The sequence below is a fragment of the Petaurus breviceps genome, unplaced genomic scaffold (assembly GCF_028583685.1).
Source record: "Petaurus breviceps papuanus isolate PSGF00001 unplaced genomic scaffold, PetGlider_PUasm1.0 90762, whole genome shotgun sequence".
In the NCBI taxonomy this organism is placed as follows: Eukaryota; Metazoa; Chordata; class Mammalia; order Diprotodontia; family Petauridae; genus Petaurus; species Petaurus breviceps.
The window spans coordinates 10,218,621-10,246,367 of record NW_027187339.1 but is presented as its reverse complement, the minus strand read 5'-3'; the positions used below and the strand labels follow the sequence as shown (position 1 = coordinate 10,246,367).

The 27,747-nt window shown below is 43.4% G+C and overlaps 2 protein-coding genes across 4 annotated transcripts in view; one reads left to right on the top strand and one right to left on the bottom strand.

Moving 5' to 3' along the window:
* The window catches only part of LOC138146455 (rap1 GTPase-GDP dissociation stimulator 1-like), a 73,882-nt gene extending 55,440 nt beyond the window's left edge, over nt 1-18,442 (top strand). The window contains exons 8-14 of the mRNA XM_069068387.1: nt 2,073-2,204; nt 3,428-3,562; nt 9,639-9,764; nt 10,733-10,872; nt 14,806-14,932; nt 16,483-16,611; nt 17,754-18,442. Coding sequence (XP_068924488.1) covers nt 2,073-2,204; nt 3,428-3,562; nt 9,639-9,764; nt 10,733-10,872; nt 14,806-14,932; nt 16,483-16,611; nt 17,754-17,905 — 941 coding nt within the window. The 3' untranslated portion in view covers nt 17,906-18,442. The remainder of the gene's footprint in view (nt 1-2,072; nt 2,205-3,427; nt 3,563-9,638; nt 9,765-10,732; nt 10,873-14,805; nt 14,933-16,482; nt 16,612-17,753) is intronic.
* A 6,856-nt stretch (nt 18,443-25,298) lies between these two features.
* TSPAN14 (tetraspanin 14) overlaps nt 25,299-27,747 on the bottom strand; it is an 86,568-nt gene continuing 84,119 nt past the window's right edge. For all 3 annotated transcript variants that reach the window (XM_069068390.1, XM_069068389.1, XM_069068388.1), the window contains one exon: nt 25,299-27,490. In XM_069068390.1, coding sequence (XP_068924491.1) covers nt 27,419-27,490 — 72 coding nt within the window. In that variant the 3' untranslated portion in view covers nt 25,299-27,418. The remainder of the gene's footprint in view (nt 27,491-27,747) is intronic.

Here is a 27,747-nt window from a genome sequence, read left to right as displayed (position 1 = left end):
CTCACATCCCAACACAATGGCTTTTCCACATCTGCTCTTTCTTTGCCTTTAAGAAAAATACATTTTTTCTATATTCTATATTAATAACCAATTATTGAATTGAGACTAAAGTGTTTTCCACTTCCTCACCAGAAATCAACTATTGTGGGAAATCTTGGGCAAGACTTACCCAGCCAGGAAGGCTAATCAAAGAGTATAAAGAAATTCGAAGTTTAGGTGAATGGGTGGATTCTGGCTCTTTGTGTTTATCAGAAAAGTCTGGGAAAATGTGGATTCTCATTTTTGTCAGATGGGTGATATGGATATTAAATCTCTTTGACTGGGTGCTCCGTGTTATGTATGCCAAAACACTCATTAGAATAAGCCCACCTTTCATTAGAATATTCCAGTCAGAGTTGATTTCCATCCTCAGGTTCACCTCCCTTTCAAAAAACTTTATAAATATCAAAGGTTTGACAGGCTTCACCAAGGGGAACAATGAGCCTGTTTTATTGACTGCTTTTAGATGTAGTTAATAAAATAGATCAATTTATCCAGAAACTGTTTTCAGAAATTTTCAATTGTCATACTTCCCAGAGTCTCAGTCATCTATTATAATAACGGTAATAAATTCATCTTGTTTTGTGTGGTGCTTTCTACTCTTAAAAGCAGCCATCTCTTTGTTCTTCTCAACATATCTGTGAGGGAAGAAGAGCAGATATTATTATGCCCATTTAACAGATGCAAAAATGGAGACCTAGAAGGGGCGGCCAGGTGGCTCAGTGAGTAAGAGCACTGGCCCCAGTGTTGGGATGACCTGGGGATCGAATCCGGGCTCAGATACTTAGCACCACACCCAGAAATAACTGGCCGTGTAACCTTGAGCAAGTTACTTAACCCCAATTGCTTTAAAAAATAAAAATTAAAAATGGAAACCTAGGGAAGTAACATGATCTGCCCAGGCATTGGGTAAGTTTGGGGGCAGAAGTAGTACTAAATCCCATATCTCCTAGCTCTCTGGCCAGAGTTCTTTCCACCAAATTAGTGTTTCCAAAACATATAGACCTCTACTAGTGCTAACAGTTCTTATCTAAGGTTAAACAATCCTTGATAGAGAATTAAGAAACTTTATTGGGTCTACAATGTAGTATTAATAACCTTCCTCTGGGTTGTTAAATGAGAGGAAGCAATGGGAATTTTGTTTTGTATGACTATATATATTGCAATGAGCTTTATTCTGCTTGCCTTCTCAATGTGTCGAGGGAGAAAGAAGGTAAGGAAGAATATCTGGAACTGAAAATTTAATTTAAAAAAAATTTTTTTTTAAGCAATCGGGGTTAAGTAACTTGCTCAAGGTTACACGGCCAGGTGTTTCTGGGTGGGTGCTAAGTGTCTGAGCCCGGGATTCGATCTCCAGGTCTTCTCAACACTGGAGCCGGTGCTCTTACTCGCTGTGCTACCTGGCCGCTCCTTAATTAAAATTTTTAAAAAGTAAATGAGAAGTGGTAGACAAATTAAGAATCCTGATGAAGACTTAGAGGCAGTATTTGGAAAATTGTGACATTTTACTCATTGAAATTATCATCAGTTTACATAGAAATAGTTATTAAGCAGTAGTTTTGACGTTCAATAGTAAGTTTAAAATCATTTAATAGAAATGAATGGGAGGATTTTTTTTTTGTCTTTTTGGAAGGGGGAAGGCAGAGCAATTGGGGTTAAGTGACTTGCCCAAGGTCACATAGCTAGTAAGTGTTAAGTGTCTGAGGCTGGATTTGAACTCAGGTCCTCCTGACTCCAGGGCCGGTGCTCTATTCACTGCGCCACCTAGATGCCCCCTGGATGGATTTTTTTTTAAAGAAAGCAAGCAGATAGGAAGTTGAGATTCTGATAGTCAGTTTATAGGTACAGTGATAATCAAGGGATAAAAGGCCTCTCCCGTGAAATAAACCCTGTGCCTCCTCTCCTTGCCACCCCCCTCTCTCAGTCTGGGAATTTAGAGCATGAGAACAGGCCCTTCCCCAGCTCTCAGATCTTCCAGCCAGCTGGCTGCAGCTCCTACATCTCCTTCTCTCTGTCATCTCTACCCTTTGCAGATGAGTCTATGCAGAAGCTGTTTGCTAATGGAACGGGCCTCATCTACCAGAGGATCAGCAGCTGGCTTATGTCCCCAAATATCCAGTTGCAACTGACAGGTGCCCTCGCTGTTGCCAACTTTGCCAGGAATGGTAAGGCTGCCCAAAGACTCCTGACTTTTGGGCTCCAAGGAAAAGAGATCATAAACTCATAAACACTTAATGAGGGACTGACCGCTAAGTGTCTGGTACTGTGCTGGTTACTAGCAATAAAATACAACCCCTGCTCTCATGGAACACACACTCTATTAGAAGGATATATGTTCACAGGTTAGTATACATAAGACATATTTTTGAAAGTAAGTAGTAATTGGGGCAGAGTACCAATGGTCTCTTGAAGAAGGAGATGGCCCTAGAATTGAGCCTTGGAATACACTGGGGTTTGCAAGAGGCAGAGGTGAGAAGGCAGAGGATCCCAGGTATGGGGGAGAGCCTATTTAAAGGCAACTGAGACAGACAGAGTTTAACTTGCCCAGGGTCATGAACAGTTTCTGGGGCCCAGAGCTACACCAAATGCCAAACAGAGGAGTTCATATTTGATCCTAGAGGCAAGAGGTATCCAGTGATGGCTCTTGGGCAGAAAATGGGAGACCTGCATTTTAGAAATAATTATTTGGTACCTGTGACAGAGGTAAGGAGTAAAAAATGACAGAGCTGAGGGACCTTAGAAGTCTGACTCAATCTTCCCATTATACAGATGAAGAAACTGAGTCCCATGGTAAGTAGAGGGTGGGGGAGGATAGGAGATGAGGATGTAGTTATTATAACATGGTTATTGAGGTAAGAAAATAGCTGGGAAGTGACTAGGGAATTATGTTCCCTGAAGACAATCCTAGCATCCCTTCAAGGAGAATGGAGTGTGTCCAAGGTAAAAGGACTTTGGTTCCTTGTCATGGAACTCTGATAATATCCCCTTACTAAACTGTAAGCTTCATGAGGGTAGAGATGTCTTATCCATTTTTTATATTTCTCCAAGCACTTCGCACTACATACTGCGTCCAGGAAAAGGGAGAAGTTAATAAATATGTGTTGAATTCGACTGTTGTGTCTGACAGGGAGGAAGAAATGGCAGTTACGAGGAAACATTTCCCACCCCCTCTTAATTTGAGTGCCTCCCCTCTCTTAATTCCCTACTTGTCCTGTACACAAATTGTCTGTACATATCTGTTTACCTACCATTTCCCTCATTAAATTGCGAGATCCTTGAGGACAGGCAGTCTTTTGCCTTTTTTGCATTTCAAGCCCTTGGCATAGTGCCTGACATACATTAATAAATGTTTATTGGTTGGCTCTCATTAGCTCCTCTCCTCTTGCAGACAGCAACTGTGTGAAGATGGTACAACTGGGTGTGGTGCACCAACTCCTGGAGGTCCTGGAAAAGCATGTGGACAGTGGTGACGTGGCAGTGCAGCACGCAGCCCTCAGTGCCCTCCGCAACCTCGCCATCCCCGGTAGGGAGCCTTCCCCGTCGGGCAGTGCAAAACTCAAAGACACACACCTGCACCAGACGGGCCGTCAAAGACCGGCAGGCTGGAAGCCAGGGCTGCAAATCAGAACGAAGTCACCACACAACGCACCTTTACTGGGGGGGGCCATGAGAGCCAAATGAGGCCATGTCTAGCATTTATGCAGGCCTGCGGAGCACTTCACAAATGTCCCTCTCGTTGGAGCCTTACAACAGCTCTGTGATGGAGAAGTTATCACCTCCATTTTACAGATAAGGAAACTGAGGTTCGGAGGGGCGAATTGTCCAGGATCACACAACTAGGGACTTCAGTGGAGCTCTTTCTAGCTCTTAAGTCCTGGGCTTTATCCACATGAAGAGCTAAAAACTGATAAAAGTTTAGTATATTGCTCTCCCCAGGAGTATTTACATTTAACCCGAAGGAATGAATTTCTAATGGAAGAATTTTGAGGCTTCATAGTGTCAGCTCTTAAGTCCTGGGCTTTATCCACATGAAAGTATTGCAGCATTATCATCAGAGTTTGTTTCAGCCTTGTAATACTTCAGAGCTAAAAACTGATAAAAGTTTAGTTTATTGCTCTCCCCAGGAGTATTTATATTTAACCCAAAGGAATGAATTTCTAATGGAAGAATTTTGAGGCTTCATAGTGTCTCTTGCTTTCCCTTCTTTGTTTCCCTCACCCCCTCTGTCCTTCCTCCTACCTATACCACCCATTCAGTGCTTTGGCAAAAGTGGGGGGGGGGGAAGGAGGAGAATGGGGAGAGGTCAGCAAAGTAGTAAGAACTAAATCTTTTTTTCTGGTTTCAAAGACTATGTGGTCTTTGGGGAGATGATGACAAGGAGGCCAGATCCCACAGAGGCAACTGCCTGCTCTGAGATTATAGACCTAGAACCTGCAGACACCTTGGGGCCTATCTATCCCCATTTTACAGTTGAGGACACTGACACCCAAGGAGACAAAGTATCTTGTCCTAGGTCACACTGGGAATATCACAGAGGATTTGGACTCATATCCTCCGATTCCAGATCCTGCTCGTTCTCCTTCACCCAAAACAATGGATCTTCCAAAGTCAATGCCGACAGTGAGGATTTCGGTCTTATTATGTCACCTGCTGCTGGGCCAGCCTGATGTTTAGGCAGAGAAACTAGCCACCCCCCACTCCCCATGAGGAGACCCAAGAGCATAACATGGCAGCTAAGAAAGCAAATGTCATCTGGGGCTGCCTGAGGGGAGGTGCGGCCTCCAGGACCCAGGAGGTGATGTTCTTCCTGGAGTCTCCCATAACTAAAGTATGGTGTTCCTTCCAGATACCATATATTAGAAAGAACATAGGTAAACTAGAAGATATCCCAATCTTGGCCAGATTCTGGACCTTTTAGACTCAAACCTTTCTCCTTTAGAGCTTCCTTGAGTCTCTTGCTTCAGTTTCCCCCTAAAATAAAGTGTTTGGGCTCTAAAGACTCTTCAGCTCTTTAAGATCATGCATTTGCAGCTATACCTTCCACATCATGAGGGTTAGGTCATGGCACCCCTACAATTTGGAAAATCTGTGTAAGAATTTTGGCCCTTCCTTTGTACCAGAAGTCTGAATTTTTTTCGTTTTCTTTTATGGGGTGACTGACACAGTACCTTATTGTGAAATGTGGGTTAAGTATTTGGTCATAGGCTCTATGGCATCTGAACTGTCATCTGCAGCTTCTGCGAAACTCCCCCCAAATTCCCATTTAATTTCTTATGCCAATCCACGATATATCACAACCTTGATGGGAAAAGGAGCAATGTGGAAGGCATAAACTGTAGTTACAGACCTCAAATGCCTCAGTCCTATACCCTGTACCTATACTGTTAATATAGTCATTTAAGATTGGCATAAGGGGGGGCAGCTAGGTGGTGCAGCGAATAGAGCACCCACCCTGAAGTCAGGAGGACCTGAGTTCTAATCTGGCCTCAGACACTTGACACTTACTAGCTGTGTGACCTTGGGCAAGTCACTTAACCCCAATTCCTTCCCCCCTCCAAAAGAACAAATAAACTAACAATAAAAAAGATTTGCATAGCCCTTTTCTCCTAATATTCCTGTGAGGTTGGTAGGGCAAATGTTATCATCCCCATTTTAGGGGATTACAAAACTAAGACTGAGAGTCTGAGTGACTTGCTCAGGATCTCAAAGCACATAAGTATCTAAGCCAATATTGGGATCGAGTTCCTCTGCACTCCCAGCCCTGGGCTCCAGCCTAACCTGTAAGCCAAGCTCCCCCTCCCCACGTGATAGAGGGAGGGAGGGCAGGGAACAAGCATGGATAAAGTGCCCACTGTGTAGCAGGCACCATGCTAGGTACTTTAAGATATCATCCTATCTGATGGAGTCCTGGAACTATCCTTCCATATTAAGAGGCTGCACAGAAACAGGAACCACCTCATTTTTGCATAGACATCTTTAGATGTTTTCAAAGTGATTTCCCCACTCACTGTTTTTTTGAGGTCCTCAGTGCAGGCCTGTGGGCTGGTTTGGACACCTGTGATTATCTCTCTCTTCCTTTTTTGCTTTCTTTTGGAGGGGGAAGTAGGGCAATTGGTGTTAAGTGACTTGCCCAAGGTCACACGGCTAATTTTGTGTTGAGTGTCTGAGGCTGGATTTGAACTCAGGTCCTCCTGAGTACAGAGCTGGTGCTTTATTCACTGGGCCACCTAGCCACCCCTGTGATTGTCTCTAAGAGATGAGAAAGAAATAGGCTGTTTCCAAAGAGATTGAGTGACTTCCCCAGTACAGAGCAGGGAACCCAGCCTCTTGGCTCCCAGTGGACCAGAGCTGCCTGCCTCTGTTGGCTGGGTGGGGTGGAAAGGAGTCCCTTACCCTGAGCTCTTATACATCTCCCTCCTACCAGTGAAAGTTCTCCAATTTCAACCAACACTTAGTATCTGCCTACCATATTAAGAGGCACTGGGCTAGCAACTGGGGAAGATACAAATGTTAGAGAAGACACTGTCCCAGCCCTCGAGGAGCTTACAATCTAAAAAGGGGTATATGGCATCCATATGTAGCTATAATTCAAAAGGAGTCTACACTGTAATGCTATGCAAATTCCGAAGCGGGAATGGGTAGATAAGGGAGGATTTCCCAGAGGAAGCAGCAACTTGGCCTTTGATGAAAGTTAGGATTTCAAGAGGCTGACAGGAGGGTGAGGGCAGATAAAACAGCATGAGCAAAGGCAAGGAGGCAGGGAAATGTCCCAGGGAAGCAAGTACGCAAGCACAAAGTACATGAGAGGTACCAGTTGGCAGAAAGCATTGAGTATCCTGAATGTCAGGAGTTTGAACTTCATTCAAGAGGCAGCAGGAAGCCTTTGAAGGCCTTGGAGCCATGGAGAGATGTGATTAGGTGTGCTAAGGGGAAAATCAAATGGCAATGGTGTGCATGATGGACCAAAAAGAGTTGAGTGTCGGAGGTGGAGGTAGGAAGAACGGCTGGCAATAATATCGGGCAGATGCTTCGAATGAGTACCTGGCAAGTGGCCATACACAAGCCTCTGGAGGGCCATGGGTAGGCAGAGAGGATCCTGGGTTCAGGAAACAGCTGAGATTCCTTGGAAAGAGAGAAACTTTGCTGTGTTCCACCCACACATCCCTCCCCCGCCCCCACACCCCCACACCCCAACACTGCCTGGCAGGACACAGTCAGCAGAGGGGAAAGGAAGGGAGGAGAACAGAAATCTCTCAATTTCCACAGGATGCCCAGAAAAAAAAATTACAGGACCTGGAAATTAAAAAAAAAAAAAAGAAGCCAACTAGCACAACAGCTGTGAGTCACTTAGAAGAGTAGGGAGGGAGGGAAGGAAGGAGGAGAGGAAAGCCATTCACCCCACCCCACTCCCAAGACTGGGGTGCCTTTCTGGGTTTCACCTTAACAACAAACATCAAAACCAGAAAAGTATCAGCAGGAGAGCCCCTGCTGAGCCCTGGATTCAGCCCTAGGCTTTGAATCTGCACGGCCTTCCCCACACCCCCACCTCTCTTTGAAAGGGTAAGAGATAAAAGCTTCACACAGAAAGGGAGTTGAATTGAGAATAAAATTAAATCAATTAGATACATTTGGAGGCTGACAGAGGCCCACAAGAAGTGCTTTTCATTGATCAAAAGGCCAGTGAACAGCTCCAAAGCAGCCACCTAGGGATGCTGGGCTGCAATGGAAAGAACCAGGTTCCAGCTGTGGTCCCGAAGGACCAAAGAATAAAGCAAACAAGATCATTAGTAGTTGGTCTCCGCTCTTCACTCAGTCCTGGGGATCTTAGGAGCCCTTGGAGAGAAATTCCATTTAATGCTGATTCTCCAGGAAAAGGACAAGGGCTAAGACAAAACCGGGGGCAGCCAGGAAGGAAACACCTGGGCTCTGGACAATAGGGGCTCTAAAAATGGGACCAGAAAGAGCTAGCCAGGTAGCTGTGTGCTTCACCCCATACTGAGCCTTGGGAGGCTGAGGGGAGAGCTGGAAGAGAGACCCTTTGCTCAGAGATTTCACAATGTCGAGAGGTCACACACATGCACAGCAACAGAGAACATTTCACAGCTCCCCATTCTGACCACTGACTTTCTGTGTGACCTTGGCCAACTCTCTATACTTCTCTGATATCTGCTTCCTCAACTGTAAAATGAGGGAGATGAATGTTTGCTTCCTTTTGATCCCAAACATTCTGTGTCTTAGCAGTTGGGTGACACAATAGATGGGGTAAGGGATTTGGAGTCAGGAAGACCCAAGATCAAATCCTCCCTCAAATACTTACTAGTCATGCCTCAGTCTCCCCATCTGTAAAATGGGGCTGATAAGGAGAGTATAGACCTCAAAAGGTCATTATGAGGATCAAATAGAATATACATAAAACACTCTGCAAGCTGTCCCAGATGCCCAGGATGCTTTCCCTTCTCACTATGGCTTCTCGAAACCCCTACTTCCTTCTAAGGCTCAAGTACCACCCTCCTACTATAATAGACCTTTCTAGACCCTTTAGCTTTTGGTGCTCGATTAATCCCCAAATGCTTTTATACATGAATATATGTATATGTAGGGTCATTAGGTGGTACAGCAGACAGAGCACTGAACTTGTAGTCAAGGATACTCGAGTTCAAATTTGACCTCATATAGTAGCTGTATGACCCTGGGCAAATCACTTAACCTCTGCTTCAGCTTCCTGAACTGTAAAACGAGCTAGAGAAGGAAATGGCAAATCATTCCAGTGTCTTTGCAAGAAAATTCCAAATAGGGTCACAAAGAGCCAGACCCAACTGAAATGATTGAACAACAAGAGGTCCACGTACACGTGTGTGTATATATGCGTCTCTGCATATGTTGTTTTCCTCCTCTAGAATATAAATTCCACAAGGGCAGGGCCTGATTTATTTTATTTTTTTGTTCTAGTCCAGTGCCATGCCTAGCACTTTTTTTTTTTTAAACCTGTGATTCTATCAGAGAAGAGAGCTCCTTATAACCTCAGAGAGTTGCCTGGGGCACTGAGAATTAAGTTGCCCAGAATCACAGTATGAGTCTTATTTGGGGCTTTCTGACCTCGAGCCAAACTTTCTCTTTACTGTGCCAACATGCCTGGCACATTGTCGTTGTTTAATCATTTTTTTTTAGTTATGTCTGGCTCTTGGGGGCCCCGTATGTAGTTTTCTTGTCAAGGATATTGGAGTAGTTTGCCATTTCCTTCTACAGTGCATGAAGGCAAACAGAGGTTAAGTGACTTGCCCAGGGTCACAGTGTCTGAGGCCAGATTTGAACTCACGTCTTCCTGTCTCCAGGCCCAATCTCTATCCACTGAGTCATCTAGCTGGCTTGGCACATAGTAGAGACTTAATAAAGGTTTCTTACATTAAGCACTACTCTTCCCCACCACAGCTGTGCTCAGGAGGGGCCCAACCTGGATGTTGCATAGACTGAAGCCCTGCAGGCCAAAGTGAGCTTTCAATAACTATAAGAATGAGAAAGTCCAATTTAGAAAGTTCTGAGGGAAACAGATTGTGGTAAGGAAGCATGTTGCAATCTCTCCCTTTTATTCTCATTTTCAGTGATCAACAAAGTACAGATGCTAGAAGAAGGTGTGGCCAAGCGTATCCAGATGTTGCTGAGGTCCGAGATGCCTCCAGTACAGTTCAAACTCCTGGGCACACTTCGAATGTTGATGGATGGCCAAGGTAGACAGCAGCTGAACACCACTGGCTCCTGACCTTGTACAAGGAAGGAGGGGGAGTGTAGTCTCAGCTCCCCTCCATTCCAAAAGTCATCAAAGGGAATAACAAAACCAGTGGGTCAAGTATCCAAGCCTGGGCTGGTTATCCTTTCTGGGAATTTTCTACATCCAGAAGGCCACTGTGTGACCTCTTTTCTTAAGGGAATATGGAAGCATTAATGAGGGGCAGGTCTCCAGATGCATTAAAACTGTCATTCAGCCCAAGAGGCTTGTGGTATTAATATAGCTACAAGCAAGAAATTAGGCATGCCTTCAGTGCATAAGAATAGCCAACCCCTTGGGGGAATTGTAAATGGAAGGCATGATACTCTGCCTCAACTTCACCCCCAAATACCGATTGGAGTATTCCCAGCCAATATCAAAACCAACCACTTCTTAGTAAAGAATCCCACCAGATGTCACCCAAATCTGTCTCAAAGTTGAACTCCTCCAAACCCAGCAAGAAACAAACAGTCTTCCCACTTTAATCGCCTCATATTTTACTTACTCGGAGCAGCCATTGACCTTAATTAACTTGGCAGGGGAACATTAACCTCCCCCAACATGTGTCTCTTAACAAATTCCTGTTAAATTAGTTAATTTTATTATCTAGTGTAAATTCATTAGTCTGGCAGATGAGCAGTGGGGTTGAGTGGGAAGTAAGGGAGGAAGATGAGGAGAATGAGGAAAAGTCAAGTTCTTTGGCCTCTCTTTAGTAGCAGGAATATGGATGGGAACATACAGCTTTGGCTTCAACTCCTGGCTCTCTCTTTTGGGCCAGGGAAATACAGCACGAGTAGAAACTGTCTACCAAGCCAGAGGGTACCAGTAGTCTGGGATGCTGAAGCACCTGAGATACATCCCCAGGGATAGCTTTTGGTATCATCCTTGATGCCCTGAGTCACCTATAACTCATAGTCTTTGCCTTGCCAGTGGAAGCTGCCGAAACCCTTGGGCAGGACCCAGCTCTGTTGAACCGACTAGTGCAGTGGTGTGAGGCCAAGGAGCATGCGGGTGTCCAAGGGGAAGCCAATCGCCTGCTAGCTTCACTGCTGAGACACAGCAAGTCCCAGGTGAGAGGTAGCCAGAAAAATGGCAGAATTGGGAGGTGGGGTGAGAGACCAACCAAAAACTATTCTTCCATTGAGGAGTTTTCAAGACTTTCTGTCCAAGCTCCAGTTGGATGCTGGATCCTTCACTTCCTTGAGGACATGTGGGATAGCAGTCCACAGAATTTCAAATTTGGAAAGGATTTCAGCAACCATATCTGGAAAAAGAATCCCCACAAACAGCCACTTAACAAGTGGCCATTCAGACTCCGCTTGAAGACTTCTAAGGGTGGTCATTCCATTTTCAGATAGCTCTGTTAGGAAGTTCCCCTTCCCCTCACCCCCACCCCCTTGCATCAAGCTTAAATTTACCTTTTTACAAGTTCCACCCATCATGGCTTCTAGGTCTTCACTCTTGGACCAAACAAAACAAATCTAATCAAGAATGGTACAAGAAAGAGCACTGGTTTGGCAATCCTGTAGGACCTGGCTTCAAAGCCTGCCTCTGAAACTCACTATCCATGTGACTCTGGGCATATCACTTCCTCTCTCTCGCCTCAGTTTCCTCATCTGTAAAGTGCGGATGTTGCCGTAAATGGCCTTCTAGCTCCAGAGCTCCTTCCAGCTCCAGAGTTAGGACTCTCTAACCCCTCCTTCTGATGACAGCCCTCCAATCCATGAAAACAAACCATCATGTTCCTCCGGTCTTCTCATTTTGATGTTCTCATCCATTCAGCCTATCCTCCAAGTCTCTTCACGTGCAAAACGAGATTGGACATGATCTCTAGAAACCCTAAGCCTATAATCCTAGCTATAATTACATAGGGTCAAGAGGGCTTCACCCCAAGCCACTAACTTGGGATGGGGAGCTCACCTCTCCCCTAAACAGCTCCTTTGCCTTCTTCCTTAGTAACCATCATCCCCAGACCTCAACTAGCAAATCTGCTGCAGCTACCCCCACCCCTGATAGAGAGCCCCTCTTCCAGGCCCATTTTCTTTCCCAGCCCTTAAAGGGGTAAGGGCTAAACTGATTCTCTGTCCTGCCCACTCCCCCCCAAAATTATTTTTGCTTCATGTAAAAAAATTTCTAGTTGTAGATTTATTCAAACCTCACCTTCCTCTTCAATACCATATCCTTACCTGGCTAACCCTTCCCATGACACAGATTTTGCTTCTTAGCCAATGATATAGCTGAAGACTAGGAGGCAGAGGAGATACTCAAAGGATCAGAAATTTGGAACTGGAAGGGACCTTAGAGGTCATCTAGTGTAAGACCCCATCTTACAAATAAGGAAAGTGAGGCCCAGAAGGTGTAAGTGACTTGCCCAGTCATTAAACTAGTATCAGAGGCAGGATTCAAATCCAGGTCTTCCTCACTCCAAATCTCAAATCTCAATCCACTCTACCAAATGGGTTCCACTTTCATACCTACTACCTCTTTACTGGGGGGACCATTTTTTGCCTCAGTTTTCCCCACCTGTAAAACAGTGACAAAGATTCCATGCCAACCATTTCTTTCAGGGACATTTCTGGGGATTGATGACACAACTTGGAAGAAAGTTAAGCACTAATCATTGTTATACAGGCTGGGTCTGCTCAAGTCAATAGTTAATTAATTATTGCAAAGCATCCTGGAAATACTTGGGGCTAGGGAAATGTTTAATTAAAGCATGCTATCGGCAGCCACAACTGTCTTTCATTGCAGAGTACGTTGACTTCTAAGTATATAAATCACTGCTTTAGGAATGCTTGAGCTCAGAGGTTGGTTTTTGTTTGGACTCTGGGTAGCCCCTGTACTTCAAGAGAACAGGAACTGGAGATGGGGCTTAATCAGGTGTATCTCTGGTACCATATTTGGTAGGGTAGTATAGTAGATCAAGTTCTGGCCTCGGAGACAAAGAGACCTGGTTTCAAAATCTCATGCACAATAATTACTGTGTGACCATGGGCAAGTCACTTAATCTCCTTAAGCCTCGTTTTTCTCATCTGTGAAAAGGGAATAATCATATTTGCCATAACTACTTCACAAAGTTGTTTTGAGAGGCAAATAATAGAGTACCTTAAAGCTTTTTGCAAACCTTAAAGTACTCTTCAATCTTCATTTAATCCAGAAACTCTTAACCATTTTTGTGTCACAGACCTCTGGGGAAGCCTAAGGTTTCTTATCCTGAGAATAACAGTCATTCAACCAACAAACATCTATTAAAGCACCTACTGTGTTCCAGGGAAGCCAAAACCTGAGGATACAAAAAGAGGGAAAAGACAGTTCCTGCCCTTAAGAAGCTCATCTAACAGGGGAATGATAATATTTTTAAATTAATAAGATAAAATACAGAAGATTCTAAATGAAATCTGTTTCATTGAAATACAGCTATCCAGATATTTAAAGAACCAACTCATGGAGGCTCTGATATGTATCCACAGACTCTAGGGACCTCAGGCTAACAGAACATCTGGGGCCATGCTAATGGCAGCGTAGACAGTACCCAGGCCTCTTCAGGGGTGTTGTGCATAGTTATGGGCATTATTATTTTAAACTGACAATCTAGACCAGGGGTAGAAACCTGCGGCCTCGAGGCCACACGTGGCCTTCTAGGTCCTTGGGTGCAGCCTTTTTGACCAAGTCCAAGTTTTACTGAACAAATCCTTTTATTGAAGGGATTTGTTCTGTGAAGTTTGGATTCAGTCAAAGAGCCATACTTGAGGACCTAGAGGGCCACATGTGGCCTCGAGGCCACAGGTTCCCAACCCCGATCTGACACATGCCCACTGGAGTTTAAGACCATCTCTTCTGAGGAATTTGGCATAGCTCTTTCAGAAAAGTGATCCTAGGTTACCTCAGCTGATAAGTAAGACCATGTTCCAGGCTGCTGTACAAGCAGTCTCTGCCATCCTGACAAGCTCAGTAGTAGCCACACCATTTAACAATAGCCACAAGGATTTTCTTTCTATTACATGAATATTTTAGCAGACAGGCAAAGTAAACAGAATGTGAGACTTGGAATCAGAGACCAGTTTTCAAATCCTGCTTCTGTTCCTTACTGTGTGACCTTGGGCATGTCATTTAAACCCTGACTCTAATTATCTATAAAATGGAGACAACTGGGCCAGATGGTCTCAGAGATTCTTTCCAGTTCTAAGATCCATAACCCTAAACTGAAGTTTGAAGTCTCTTTCTGGGATGAAACAAGTGGGAAGGAATAATGGATTTCAAGCCAGAGATCTAGGTTCAGTGAGTCCTGGATCTGCCATTCACAAATTCTGTGACTTTGAGCACCTCTCTTCACCTCCCTGGATAGATCTCCATTTTCTCATTTATTTAAAAAAAGTGAAGAACTGGCCTAGATCTGGGGTAGGGAACCTGCAGCTTTGAGGCCACATTTGGCCCTCTAGGTCCTCAAGTATAGCTCTGAATCCAAACTTCACAGAATAAATCCTCTTAATAAAAGGATTTATTCTGTAAAATTTGAACTCAATCAAAAGGCCACAAATCAAAAATCAAAAGGCCTAAGGACCTAGAGGGCCACATGTGACCTCGAGATCACAGGTTTCCCACCCCTGTTTGGTCTCAAAGATTCTATCTTACTCTACCTCTATGACTACTGTAATCCTATGAACTAGGACCGGTGGGCAGATGCTACAGCGAGGCAGATTTGGGATCTCTATTGAGAGAGCCTTTCAAACCATTAATGCTATCCCAACAACAGAATGAAATGACTCCACATGTTACATGGTCACTGTCAGAGATGCTACATAGGGAAGGGGCCTGAACCAGATGCCCTCTAAGTACCCCTTTCCAACCCTAAGATTCCACACAATCCAGAGCACATACAACAGGTTATTTTTTTTAATGACTGGTTCCTCTCCCTCTGTCATTTGCTCCAACCCCACTTCCCCAGGGAGCCTGCGGTTACAGCACTTTCTGAGGCAAACATCTCTCTGTCCTTTCTTCAACAGGAAGTGGTTAGGGCCATTCAGGAAGCCCAAGGAGTGAAGCACCTCGTTTCCATGACAACCAGTGAGCACGCCATCATGCAGAATGAAGCTCTGATAGCTCTGGCCATCGCTTCGGCAATTAACTTAGGTAGTAGTTCATCAATGTGCATGAGGGTTGATAGGTGCCAGCTGTAACCTGCCAATCATTAGGGAGGTTTATAAATTAAAAAAAAAAAAAGCAGGAAAGGATGAGAAATTAACTCAGCTGCCCAGGAATGAACAGTAGGAAGTTCACAGATCCTCAAAAGTCTTTGAATTTTTTCTCAGAAACATAGATAAAGTTTATTTAGTTTCTTTATACTCAACTAGCACTTATTAAGGACCTACTATGTGCCAAACATTATGCTAGGCTTACTTTGGGAATATCTGTGCCCTCTGGTGTCTGCCTCCAGAAGGCAACATTAGACAGCCCAAGGCAAGGACTTCAGAGGATCATTAGGCATCCCACCCCTCCATTCCCTGCCACATAGTCCTGCCCAACATTGCACTCACATCTTTCCCCTTTAGGGAAACAGAGCATGGTCAGTTTATCCTCAGTCCATCTTCTAAGGACTGTAGTAGATATAGCGCTAGATGAGTTTAGGGCCTACCTCTCACTCATTAGCTGGCTGACTCTGGGCAAGTCACTTAAACTCTCTCAGCCTCAGTCCCCTTGTCTGTAAAATGGGAATACCAGCAGCACCTGCCTCCCAGGGTTGATGTAAGGCTCAAATGAGACAACCCATGTACAGTGCTTTGTGAATCTTAACACACTATATAAAGTTTTACACCTGACCATGGTGTGATGGAAGGAGCCCTAGACTGGGAGTGAGATCTGGGTTCTAGTCCTGGCTCTGACACAGAGCCTCCATGTCTTTGTGGGTGAATTCTGAGTCCTCTTCCATCTCTAACAATTTATGATTCTGAAAAACAATTCTAGGCTTTGATCTGACCCTGATTCCATTTATCCCTCTCCACTATGGCAGCATGGTAAAGCAGAGAACATTCTGGGTCTGAATTCAGAGTTCTGTACCACTTATGCCCTAGGTCACCTCAGACAAACCTCTTCACCTCTCCAGGCTTCAGCTCTCTATAAAATGAGGGGACTGAGACGAGCTGACCTCACAGGTGTCCAGATTTAGAACTGGAAGGAATCTCTGAGGTCATTAAGTCTAACACCTTCTTTTTACAGACGAGGCAATTGAGGCAGAAAGAAGTGCTATTAAGACTTGCCCAAAGTCATCGAGATAGTAAGTAGCAAAGCCAAGATCTGAATCTAAATCATCCGAGTCCAGATTACATGCAATTCCACTGTGCCATGCTGGCCCTTAATGGCCTTTCAGCTCTCGATCTGTGATCCCAAGATCCTAAGATGGAAGTCCCTGACACCCAATTCCCTTGGCCTTTTGTTTTCTGGGGCTTCCATAAATTTCTACCCTGGAACCTTCTCCTTGAAATGGCTTTCTGTTACTTGCAGGAGAACCCCATTGTTAAGTCTAGAGAGTGAGGGATAATGGGAGGAAGTTTCCTTTGCATTACAGGCTTTCCCATAGTATCTCTAGAGGTTAAGTCCCTAGGGCCCAGGACAGGACAGCCAGTGTCATAGCATAGAGAAATATTTCACAGAGAACTTTCAACATGTCACCTCTTTCTCTGCAGAAATCATCAAAGATGCATTCAAAGAGTCCAAATTGATCCCAAATTTACAGAAGCTCCTTGAGGATGAAATGACAAGCCCAGAGGTGAAATACACATCCCTGGGCCTCTTGTGCAGCCTCCTGAGTTCAGGTAAATAGCTCAACCCATACCCTTCCCATGACTAGACAAAGACAGAAAAGCAGATTTCTAGACTACAGCTAACTGGGAAGGGTGCCACAGTTAATCTTGTGAAATGAGTGCAGGACAAACATTCCTGATACAAAGTGCTGTTCTGGCTCAAGGTCCTTCCCCTACCCATTCTACTCAGAGGTGCTTAGCAGAAAAGCGGCCTTCAGAATGGAAACCAAAAACCTTGCCCCATTGTCCCTTCACCCTGTCTCTTCTGTTTTCTCTCATGTCTTCCTTCTCTTTTTGGTACTTTTATTGTTCAGTCTTTAGACTGCAAGAGACCTTTCCACTAGAAACTCTGACCATGCCCACAGCTCTATTAGAGAGACATACATGCTCCCTTTCCCAATTCTGAAGATAAAATACCAGACCTCTAGCTTGAGAATCTAGGTTTCCTCATTTACTTCCCTTTCTGCTCTTTTTCTGCACCCCAACTAAACTGTCCTCCGTGCCTCTTTAGGCCATTTGGAAAAACTGAGGAATCCCATGTTTGTAAACATCTGCTCAACAGTCAAAATTATTTCCCATACCCTCCTTCCCAGAATCCAGCTTTGCTACTAAGAGTAATCACCTGAGGGGCTGGGAGAGAAAGAGAGAAGGTTCTCAGTGTTGAGGTTCAGCTTTTGCCTAATGGCATAATGCAGGGAAGAGACAAAAGTCCGGAATGGACTACTGCAGAGAGGGAGCAAGAGGGAAAAGTCCAGAATGGACTAGGATATGGGGTAGGAGTGAAAGCAGTATGGATAGTGAGGAGGAAAAGCCCAATAGAAAGAACCAGCTGTCTGGAAAGAAACACCTTGTCTAGACAGACTCTGGTAGCCCTGGTTTACAAGTGGTCCAGACATTCCCTCAGGACACCAGATAAGGAAACAGTTCATATTAGACTAGACATGAGAGGGGCAGAATGTATCCTGTATATCATAGGTGTTGAATAAGTATTTTTTAATCTGATGAAAGCCACATTTCTCTAATGGACTGATTAACCCTAAAGGAAGGGTAGCATTGACCAGCATTTACTATCAGAAAGGAGATGTGGACCAGAGATTCCCCAAAGGGATACTGGAAATCGACTTATTGATATTCCATTCTTTTCTTATCACTAGGCGATTTGAGACAGCAAATGGAGAGAGCCAAATTCCGAGAAACACTGGAGAATCTGTGCAACCACAGCAATGCCAAAGTAGTCAAACAGGCCATCACTGCCCTCCAGATCCTGAAAAGCAACCCCCAGGCCCCAGATCTCTTTTTCCCCTAGGTGCTGGCTTTCCTGCTTCACCATCACCAGCTTTCCTCAGGAGGCTGCTGTTTGCAATACATAAGACACCTACTTGTCTCGCCATCTCTTCCCCACAGTTGAGGGGGGATCCAGAATAACCACATCCCTGGACGCTAACCACAGCACACTGACACTCTAGGTGGTAGTACCCAGCAATATTGTGATTTTCAGGCTAACTTTGGGAATTTTTAGTCACCTACTTTGTGTAACCCTATCCTCACCTCTGATCCAAGTGGTCCCTCTAGCTGGTACCCTAGAGGAATTCCTCATTCAGTGTGAACTAAGTTCCCTTTCATGGCCCATCACCAATCAGGGACCATTCAGCCCCTCCCATAAAGTCTTCTGAGAAGCGGGCTTGAATCCCTAGAGATTCTAGGGAACAGGTGACAAAGAAGGCCCAGTTTGTGAAGTGGTCACTAACGTGGTACTGAAAGAATGGGTAGGGGAGAACTCCTCACCATAGATGGTTAATCATTCAATGACTATTTGAGTGCCTACTATATACAAAGCACCGTTTTCCCAAGGCAGTGGCAATGTTGCATTGTTACGGCACTTTCAGAGTTAATTTTGCAAACTGCACCAAAGCCTACATTGGCAACCCAAGTCATGGAATCCCAGGCCAATGTTCTCCAGCTCTCAGTCCTCTACTTTCACCAGGTAGGCAAGCTCTTTCTAGCCAAACCCTAGGAAAACCCAAAAATGACTTCTCTCTGGTGTATAATCTCCACTTTATTACTTCTGACTTGTGGTCACCCCAGCAACTGTCCCTCACCATATGACCTGTTGAATCACAACCCTGCTATACCCCCACAAAGCACTTTAAAAAATAATCATTCCTCAGGATTGTTGACTGGTCTTCCAAAGCAAAATCCTACCTAAAAGTCTTAAGGTCCAATCAAGGGTGGAGATCTACATGAGAAGCCTATGAACTGCCAGCTTCTACTGGATTTAAGTAATCTTTTAAGTAGTATGTATGCCCTATCCTCATGGTGAAATGGAAAGAACGCTGGATTTGTCATCACAGGGCCTAGGTTCAAATCCCAGCTCTGCCCTCATTACCTGAAATATGGGAGGTTAGACTAGATGCCTCTAATTTTCTTTCATCTCTAAATATATAATGCTATGATCCTCCCATCAGGAGGAACAAACTGATGTGTCTTGGTAGCAATAACCCCACTCACAAGAAAAGAGAAAAATTAAATCCATAGCGGGAGGCTGAGGACACTGTACTGACAAGGCCCTCAGGGAGGTCTCATGAAACAGGTTCACATCCTGAAGAAGATGACTTACGTCTCAGGAGCAAGGCCCACAGTGGGAACTTCACTTGTAGGAAGTACCTTCCTAGCAAACTGCCTTCTGGGATCTGTAGGCTCTGAAAACAGTATCTGCTAGTCATAGGCCAAGGGCAGGCAGCAGGAACTGGGAGTCACTAAGGAAGCAGGGAGGGGGTGCAGTCATATCACATTGAGTTTGTATATTCTATCCCAGTCACTGTCATCAAGTGGAAATGACAAAGAATTCTTTGCATCTCAACTCCATGTTCAATGAATAAAGTTCTGTAACAAGTTAGTGACTCTCCATTCCTTAGCTCTGTATTTTGCTTTTGTATATTGCTTTAAAAAATAAAAGCCTTTACAAAGCAATTTCATATCTAATTTTATGTTCAAAAATACCCACTATGAAGTAGGTAGGGCAAACATAACCCATTGCAGAGATGGGATAAATGAGGCTCAGAGAGACTAAATGCACAGTTAAACATCCTATGTGTTATTTAATCATCTTCAGCTGTGTCTGACTCTCTGTGACCCCATTTGGGTTTTTTTTTTTTAGCAAAGATACTGGAATGGTTGGCTGTTTCCTTCTCCAGCTCATTTTACAGATGAGAAACTGAGACTTGCCCAGGGTCATACAGCTATTAAGTGTCTGAGGCCAGACTTGAACTCAAGAAAATGAGTCTTCCCAATTCTAGGACCAACATTCTATCCACTGTGCCACCCAGCTGCATCTATCCTTTTTATTAGACCATCTAAAAATATGAATTGCTATCCTATGAACCTTCTTCCTGTTATTTCACCATGTGCATGGTACCAAAAGTCCCTCCCATAAGGACAAAGTATGGCACTGGCTCTTGACAACCTTGGTGCTCAGTGTCATTCTCAACTGGTAGCCTTGCTAACTCTTGGATCATTTCTTCCACTATTTCTTTTTGGAAATAAACATGTGAGTAGAATTCTCTCTGCTCTGTTTCATTCAAGTGGGAAAAGACTAGGGTTTTTTTTAAACATTCAAAGAAGTTTACTCCAGCTCTGTAGCTAAAAGAAAAAAAAAATCACCTGAAAGACTCCCTTCAAAAAACCGGTACCACATATGTACTCACCAGCCCTGTGTGATATGTAATGTGCTCAGCACAGTGCCTGGCACACAGTAAGCTCTTAAAAGAAGCTCATTCCTTTTCCTCTATTGGGAGACAATTATGACACAGAACCCACAGGGCTCTCAAGCATTCTAATAGGAGAAAACAATTTACATAAAACAATGGTGGCCAGGAAAGCTTTGGAGTGATGAGTAGCTCATAGGTAAGTAGACTGATACACCCCTTCCAAGAACAATGGTACAGTTGATTTGATAATGAGTTCCAGAACCCAGGGGTGTGGGTAGGTGGGGAAGGACAGAGGGTACATAAGTGAGCAGTAAGCCCACTGTTGAGGCCAAATAGAAAATGGTCTGAGAGTAGGGGCAGAAGGGAAGCATGGCTGTAGTTGGGCTCTAAGTGAACCAATGGAAGTCACTAATCAGGACAGGGCATGGTTTCTGGTCTCTGGCAAAACACTTAAATCTTTCATCAGTAAGATGGGGATAATAATAGCACCAACCTCACAGGGTTATTCAAAAGAGATTACACACACACACACACAACATATGCATGTGTATAGTGTGCATGTTATATACATATATACACATATGTATATTGTATATGTGTATATACTTATTATCTCGTGTATATATACACACACCCTTTGTCAACTTTTAAAGTGATACATATACATATACATATATATATATACATACACATATATATATATATATATGTGTGTGTGTGTGTGTGTGTGTGTGTGTGTGTGTCATTATTTATTACCAGCTTCTATTTCCCTCAACTCTTTCCTCAGTGAGTTCAGTTCCTGGTTCACAAGTTTTTCTTTTTACCCCAATCCACCTATATCCTCATAGACTTCAAAATTCACAGGGACTTTAAAAACCTATTGGCCTCTCAGTCAGCTTCAAACTTAACTCCCTTGACCTCACCGTCACTACCTCAACTAGATAAAGGATTATTGGACTTCATCATCACCCAAAACAGTTCCGTTTCCAAAATCTTGAACTCTGAAATTCAATTCTCTGATCACCATCTTCTGTGCTTCTACCTTGTTATAGTGACTCATTCTCAGAATCTGTTACTTGCCCTCTATGACCTCTGGTCTCTTTATCCCTTTACCTATTTAGCCTTTTTTCTATCTCCTTCACTGGCTCATCATCCCACCCTCTAAGTATGGGTTATCCCACAAGGTTCTGAACTAGACCCTTTTTTCTTCTTCTTCTTTTTTTTTTTTTTGGCTTTCTGAAAGGGGGAAGGCAGGGCAATTGGAGTTAAGTGATTTGCCTAAGGTCACACGGCTGATAAATATTACGTGTCTGAAGTCACATTTGAACCCAGGTCCTCCTGACTCCAGGGCCGGTGCTCTATTCACTGTGCTGCCTAGCTGCCCTTAGACCCTTTTCTAAACTCCATGAGGCCCACAGGTCAGATTCTCAGCCCTACACAGACTAGCCCCAAACCCAGTCTGAATCTGTGGCCTGACCTCAAGTTCTATGTCAACAATCCCAGAATCTAAACTAGCACCTCAAATTCAACATATCCAAAACTAAACATGGCATCTTCCCCATCCTTTACTAGTCTTGGTACCTGTTTCCTCCCAGTCACCCAGGTTTGTTCCCTTGAAATTATTTTATACCCTTTGCTTCCCTGAATAATCTCTTATCCAAATCAGAAACTAAGTCACCACAATTCTAACTTTGGAAAAAAAAAAAAAAACCCTTTCATTTGTCTTCTCTCTAGTCATGCTGGTGGCACTCCAGTTCAGCCAAGTTTTCATCTCTCACCTGAACTAGCTGATCTTCTGTTATGCTTTACCTAACTAGTGTACCTACCTCCATTATATTCTTTCTCCAAAAGATGTTTAGTTTGACTGAGGCAAATGTCTGAATATCATCATTTCTTTGTTCAAAAAACTTCAGTGGCTCTCTATTACCTATAGGGTAAAATACAAACTCCTCCGGGCCTGTAAGAACCTGAACCATCTGGCTCCAATTCAGACTGCAGTGATCCCTTCCACATCATGAGTTTTGCCATCACGGTTTCAATACATCACAGTCTGGCCCAAGAAATTACTGTAAACATGAATTTGGGGTTAGTTTTGTGAAAGTCTCAGGATGACACAGAAAAAGTTCAGAAACTCAACACAAATTTGCAAAAAGATACTATAAACATCCCATAAATGAAAGAAAAAATGTTCAGACTTCTTTTCTGCTGCAACAGAAGTGCCAAAAAATTTTACACAAATTTTCCAGATTACAGCCCTAGACCCCATCATGTGGAATGGATAATCATAGTTTCCTATTTCTTTTCCCTTTAATGTTGTACATTCTGGTCAAGTATGTCATAACATCCAGATTCTCATTGAAGCACTCCAGTTAAAGGGAACTCATTACCACAAAACAAAGACTATTAGAATATTAAGCTTAACAAATCTGCCCTCTGCAAGGATTCGTTTCCCTCTTAGGGCCAAGCAGGACAACTTTATCTATACTTCTCTCACCTGGCAACCCTTCAAATACTTGAAGATACCTACCACTTTCCCATCATTTGCTGTACCCCAGTAAGCCTTCTCTTTTCCATCCCCAATTCCTTCAGCTGATCTTCATACATCATGGCTCCAAACACCCTCCTTAGTCACCTGTCTCTGGACACACTCCAAGTTGTCGGGGTCCATCTGAAATCAATCATCTGGTTTTACTTATTGCATCCTTCACAGTACCTAGAAGAGCACTGCAGAGCAGATCCAATCAATGAATGACCTGTTGTCCATTAATGGTAGTGATGATAAAACTAATGGATAGAACATTGGTTTTAAGAATCAGGAGACCTCAGTTTCAGTCCCAGCTCCACCGTTTACCATGTGACGACCTCGGAGTGAGTCATTTACCTCTGTCATCTTGATTTCTTTAATCCACAGAATAGAAGCTCCTTGAGGGGAGAGGCCATGTTGTTTTTATCTTCGTGTCCCATGCACATAGAAGAGCCAAATAATGCTGAATTCATACAACAAGATTACTACTTACCCAATCTACCTCGAAGAGTTAGTTCAGAGAAGTGCTTTGTAATCCTAAATTGCTATAGAAATAGCCAGGCCATGCCCATGCTAAGCCCATGTGGCACCAAAGGAATTTAGTGGAAGCATATATCATACATACATGTACAAACACACTAGAACATAAATGTGCAAATGAGAGTCATTTCCTTGGAAGGACATATCAACTCCAATGACAGCATTCCACAGCTTCGTCACCCACATTACTAACTCTTCTTGGCTAATGAGTGACTTCTATTTTCTAAAAGCCTAGTCTACCCTCAAAAGTTGGTTTATCTACCACCACAAAGAATAATGAAATGTTACACAATCAAATATTTTTGGGCAACAAGGTAGCATTAGGTTATACATTATAGTCTCCAAAGGGAACTACGGTGGAGACAACACTCATAAGATTATGTTTTAGAGTCATATGTGGAGGGAAGGACTCCAAGTGGAGAATTCCCAGTGTGTAAAATGCTCTCCCATCAATTCAGATTGACATTTTAACTTATAATCTTAAAGACTTTCCTGGGAAACTTGTGTTGTGATTTGCTCATAGTCAAACAGCTACCCTGTATCAGGGACAAGACTTGAATCCAGGTCTTTCTCTCTCTGTATAATGGACATATATGTTGTAATATATGTCGGTATAATGTGTGCAATGTGTACATACATGCATAAACGATATAGCATATACATATGTGCACAAATAATACAGGTAGTATATATATGTGCAATTATATACATCAATATCACACTGTTTCTTGTCATACTTCATAAGTGAAAATCACTTTCCATATTATACATGAGTAGCACCAATTTGGTCCTAGAACAGTACTGAAATTAGCTGGGTGGGGAAAAAACTAATGATACTTATGAACAGGCAGCATTTTAGAAGTGGTCATGAAGTCATGGAACCAGGACACTCGGAGATTAATCAGCTCTGGAAAATTTGGCCCAGTGACATTTTTTTTATACCTTCTGTATAGGTTTAGCTCCTCAAATTCTTGGCTAACAGGAAATGATACCCAACTACACTTCAAATCCAAAGGAGACAAGCTCAAGTAGGTGTGGGGCATCCTTTTCTAAACTAATGCATCCAACTTGACCATAGAACACAAAATGGATTGGGCATGAACACCCTGAGATTCCAGTGACAATGTGTTTGTTTGTAAAACTAGGCCAACTGCTGGGAGTCAGGCGGCTCTTTAAATCTCACTGCTGAGCCTGTTACCACATCTGTAAAACAGGGATAATACCACTTACAGCATTCAAAATCTATGTCTGACATATACTGGATATTGTGACCCAGGCAATTCTTAAGACTAGAGGCTTCAGAATAATTAACAACTCTCATGGGTGGAGGTATTTTCCTCATTTAGAATTCCATATATTATCCATAAATAAAACCAATGGATAAAAAAATCTATCTGTCTATCTATATGTAGTACCTACATTACAACATTGTTGTGAAGCTCAGGGCAGACTAGATCTAAAGTACTTTGCAAAGATTCAATCATAATCAAATGCAAGCTAGTATTATTTCTTTCAGACATTCATTCAACTGTCCCCCACAGAAGAGAAATTCAGGTGTTGCTAAGCATGAGGTCAAATGTGGGAAAGACTGTGGCCCAGACATAGGGCAGTACTGGTGATCTCATTCCTCTCAGGTCTTGAAAATAACCACAATGTTAGTTTGGAAACTATGCCTTTATCCTGGACAACAATTTTGGAGGATCATGGCCTCCCTTGTGAATGCAGAAACCCCACCACAAGTTAGCCTAGGGTAGGGTGGGATATGAACAATCTTATTTTAGTTTTGATCTTCACATAAAAGAGAAATTGAAAATTGTGTTCAGAATTGGGGGGGGAGGGGAGGTGGACCATGAAATATATCCCAAATTGAGCCACAGGCCATTTGCCTTGCCCATCAATCATTGCTGTCTGGTCTGAATAGCCCCTGATTCCCATGGTAGCCATGTTTATTTACTACTGTGATACTTAACACCACTTGGGAAATAAGAAAAAGTCAACATTTATATAAAGATATAATTCAAAAACAACAAAAAAAACAAGTTTGGCGGTCAAAGAAAGGCATCACACTTTCAAAATCACAGGCATCATTCTTCCCCTAGTCTACAAACATACAAAACTTAAAAAAAAAAAAAATACCAGCCTACACCAAACTAAAACTTACATCATGTTAGGCATGGACATTAAACATAGCAATCCCTGAACAACAAATGGGGCACCATTATAAGGAGGAATGACTGTTAGTAAATGGCCCAACACAAAATGCCCCAATTATGGCGGCCAAGGGAGGGGGTTATTAATTAGTAAAAGAAACAGATTTCATGTAATAAACACACTAAGCAAGAAACAAAAGTAAGCAATGAGAAAGGGACAATGGAGCTTAGGTGAGATGATGCAACAAAGACCTGCCTGGTTGGGAACCAAAAAAGAATGAGGGAAGGAACACTCTTACAAGGCAGAGCTTCCTAACAGAAGAGAAAATACTGAATGGCTTCATGAACCCCTAATGGATTTATGAAAAACAACGGGCTGAAGCCTTGAGTCTACTGGTTGGGGCTGAGGGCAAAGGAGTAAATTAGAGAATGTGGTTCTCAAGACAAACCACCCAGCAACACCAGAGGTATAAGTCAAGAGAATTCCCAGATGGACTCTTTTCTCAGCAATGTGGTCAGGCTGATAAGGGATAGGGCTAGGGAGTGAACCTGTGATTTCACTGGCTTAGGGAATTCCCAGGTTAGGAAATTCCCTCTACCAATACAAGTCAGGACCGTCTCTCCAACATAAGTCTTAAGAGAGTTGCTAGGATCACTAAGGTTAAGTGACACACAAAGACATACAGTCAACCTGTGTGGAGAGTCTGACCTTGAACTCAAGTCTTCCTGGATTCAAGGCTTTTGGGGCTGGGAAAAAGCTCTAAGAAAACCATGAAAGTACTTCTGAGAAAATGTGTTTACCCCGATAAATAAATCTATTTACAAACTTTGTGACAATGATGAGACATATTAGAGGAAAACCCAACCCACAGACCTCCCCCCAAAATGCCTTTGGAACATAATGCTATTGGAACAAAAGAAGATGGCTTCTGCCCTCAGAAAAGCCTTCAGGAGAACACTCAAGGAGGCTCTACCTTTTAGAGACTTCTCTCAGGGGTACAGCAGGCTGAGAAAGTTCTTTTTAACTAAAGTATCTACATTGGCTCAGGGTCACTATGACTTTTGCACAGTTGAAGTTCCATGCTCTCCTTGATTCAATTTATCTTGGCACCCAGTTAAATTCATCTGTGTAAACACACACACACACAGTCTTCCTCTCCTAGCTTTCCTTCATTTCTCTCTCTCCCCCTTTATTCTCTCTCCTCATTCATTCTCTCTTTCTCCCCATTCTCTCCCCCCCCCCCCCCATTCTCTAGGCTTCCCTTTAGAAAGACAAGACACCCAAGGAAGCAATTCAATTTCTCTACAACGGGTGTCACTGAGACAATATTGACATCTCTATGTATTTTTGTCTTCCCAATGCTGACTTTTCCCTATCCAACAAGGTAAGCACCAGAGAATCAAAGGAGGAATTAAGATTATTCAGATTATAGTAACTGAGAGCCAAGAAAACTAGGCTCTAAGACAGTGATATCCTGCACACATCGACACTGAGACGACTCTTAAATGTGCCTAATTAGGGCTTGCTGAAGTCTCTTAGATCTTCCCCCTCACATTTCCTATCACTTTTTGCCACTTACAGTAGGTCAGCTTTCGGCTTCTAGGTCACAATACCCACCACCCTCCCCTGGGCCTAACCACCAGTGGAAGGAAGCCCTGGTGGACTTTAGGCCTTCTGAGCTTTGCTTAATGTCCCCTCTTCCTTCAGCCTCAGAATGAAGCAGAAACAGAAAGACTATCCAACCAATGGCTGAAGGAAGGCTTAATTTTGAGGGAGGTGGTGGCAGAGAGGGAGCCGAGAGCTTTCAGGCCAGCTTGTCGATTTCTTTCCATATTGATGCAAAGTTAATGACAGTGAAATTGATTCACTTTCACAGCTGGGGTCGGGCTTTTTATCTTCAGAAGTGATGGCCAGCCTTCACAGCCTCAATGTCCGAAATCAAGGTCCTGGCCAGGAAGATGCCAAAGATCTAAAACCAAAACCAAAGGGTTCGTGATTGGTTTGGGGAAAAAGGAAGGAGGGAGCAGATAGGAGAGGAAGACAGGGCAGCAGTGAGGAGGTAGAGGCCTCATTCAAGACAGACTTCTGCCTCCAGGGTCTTTGCAAAGAACTGCCAGAAGACAGATGGTAAAATAAATAAATCACATCAACATTCTTGGCTACTCAGAGAGCACAAACTATATACCACCCAGAGGAAGTCTGAAGAAAAGACTGAGAAGCCTCCAC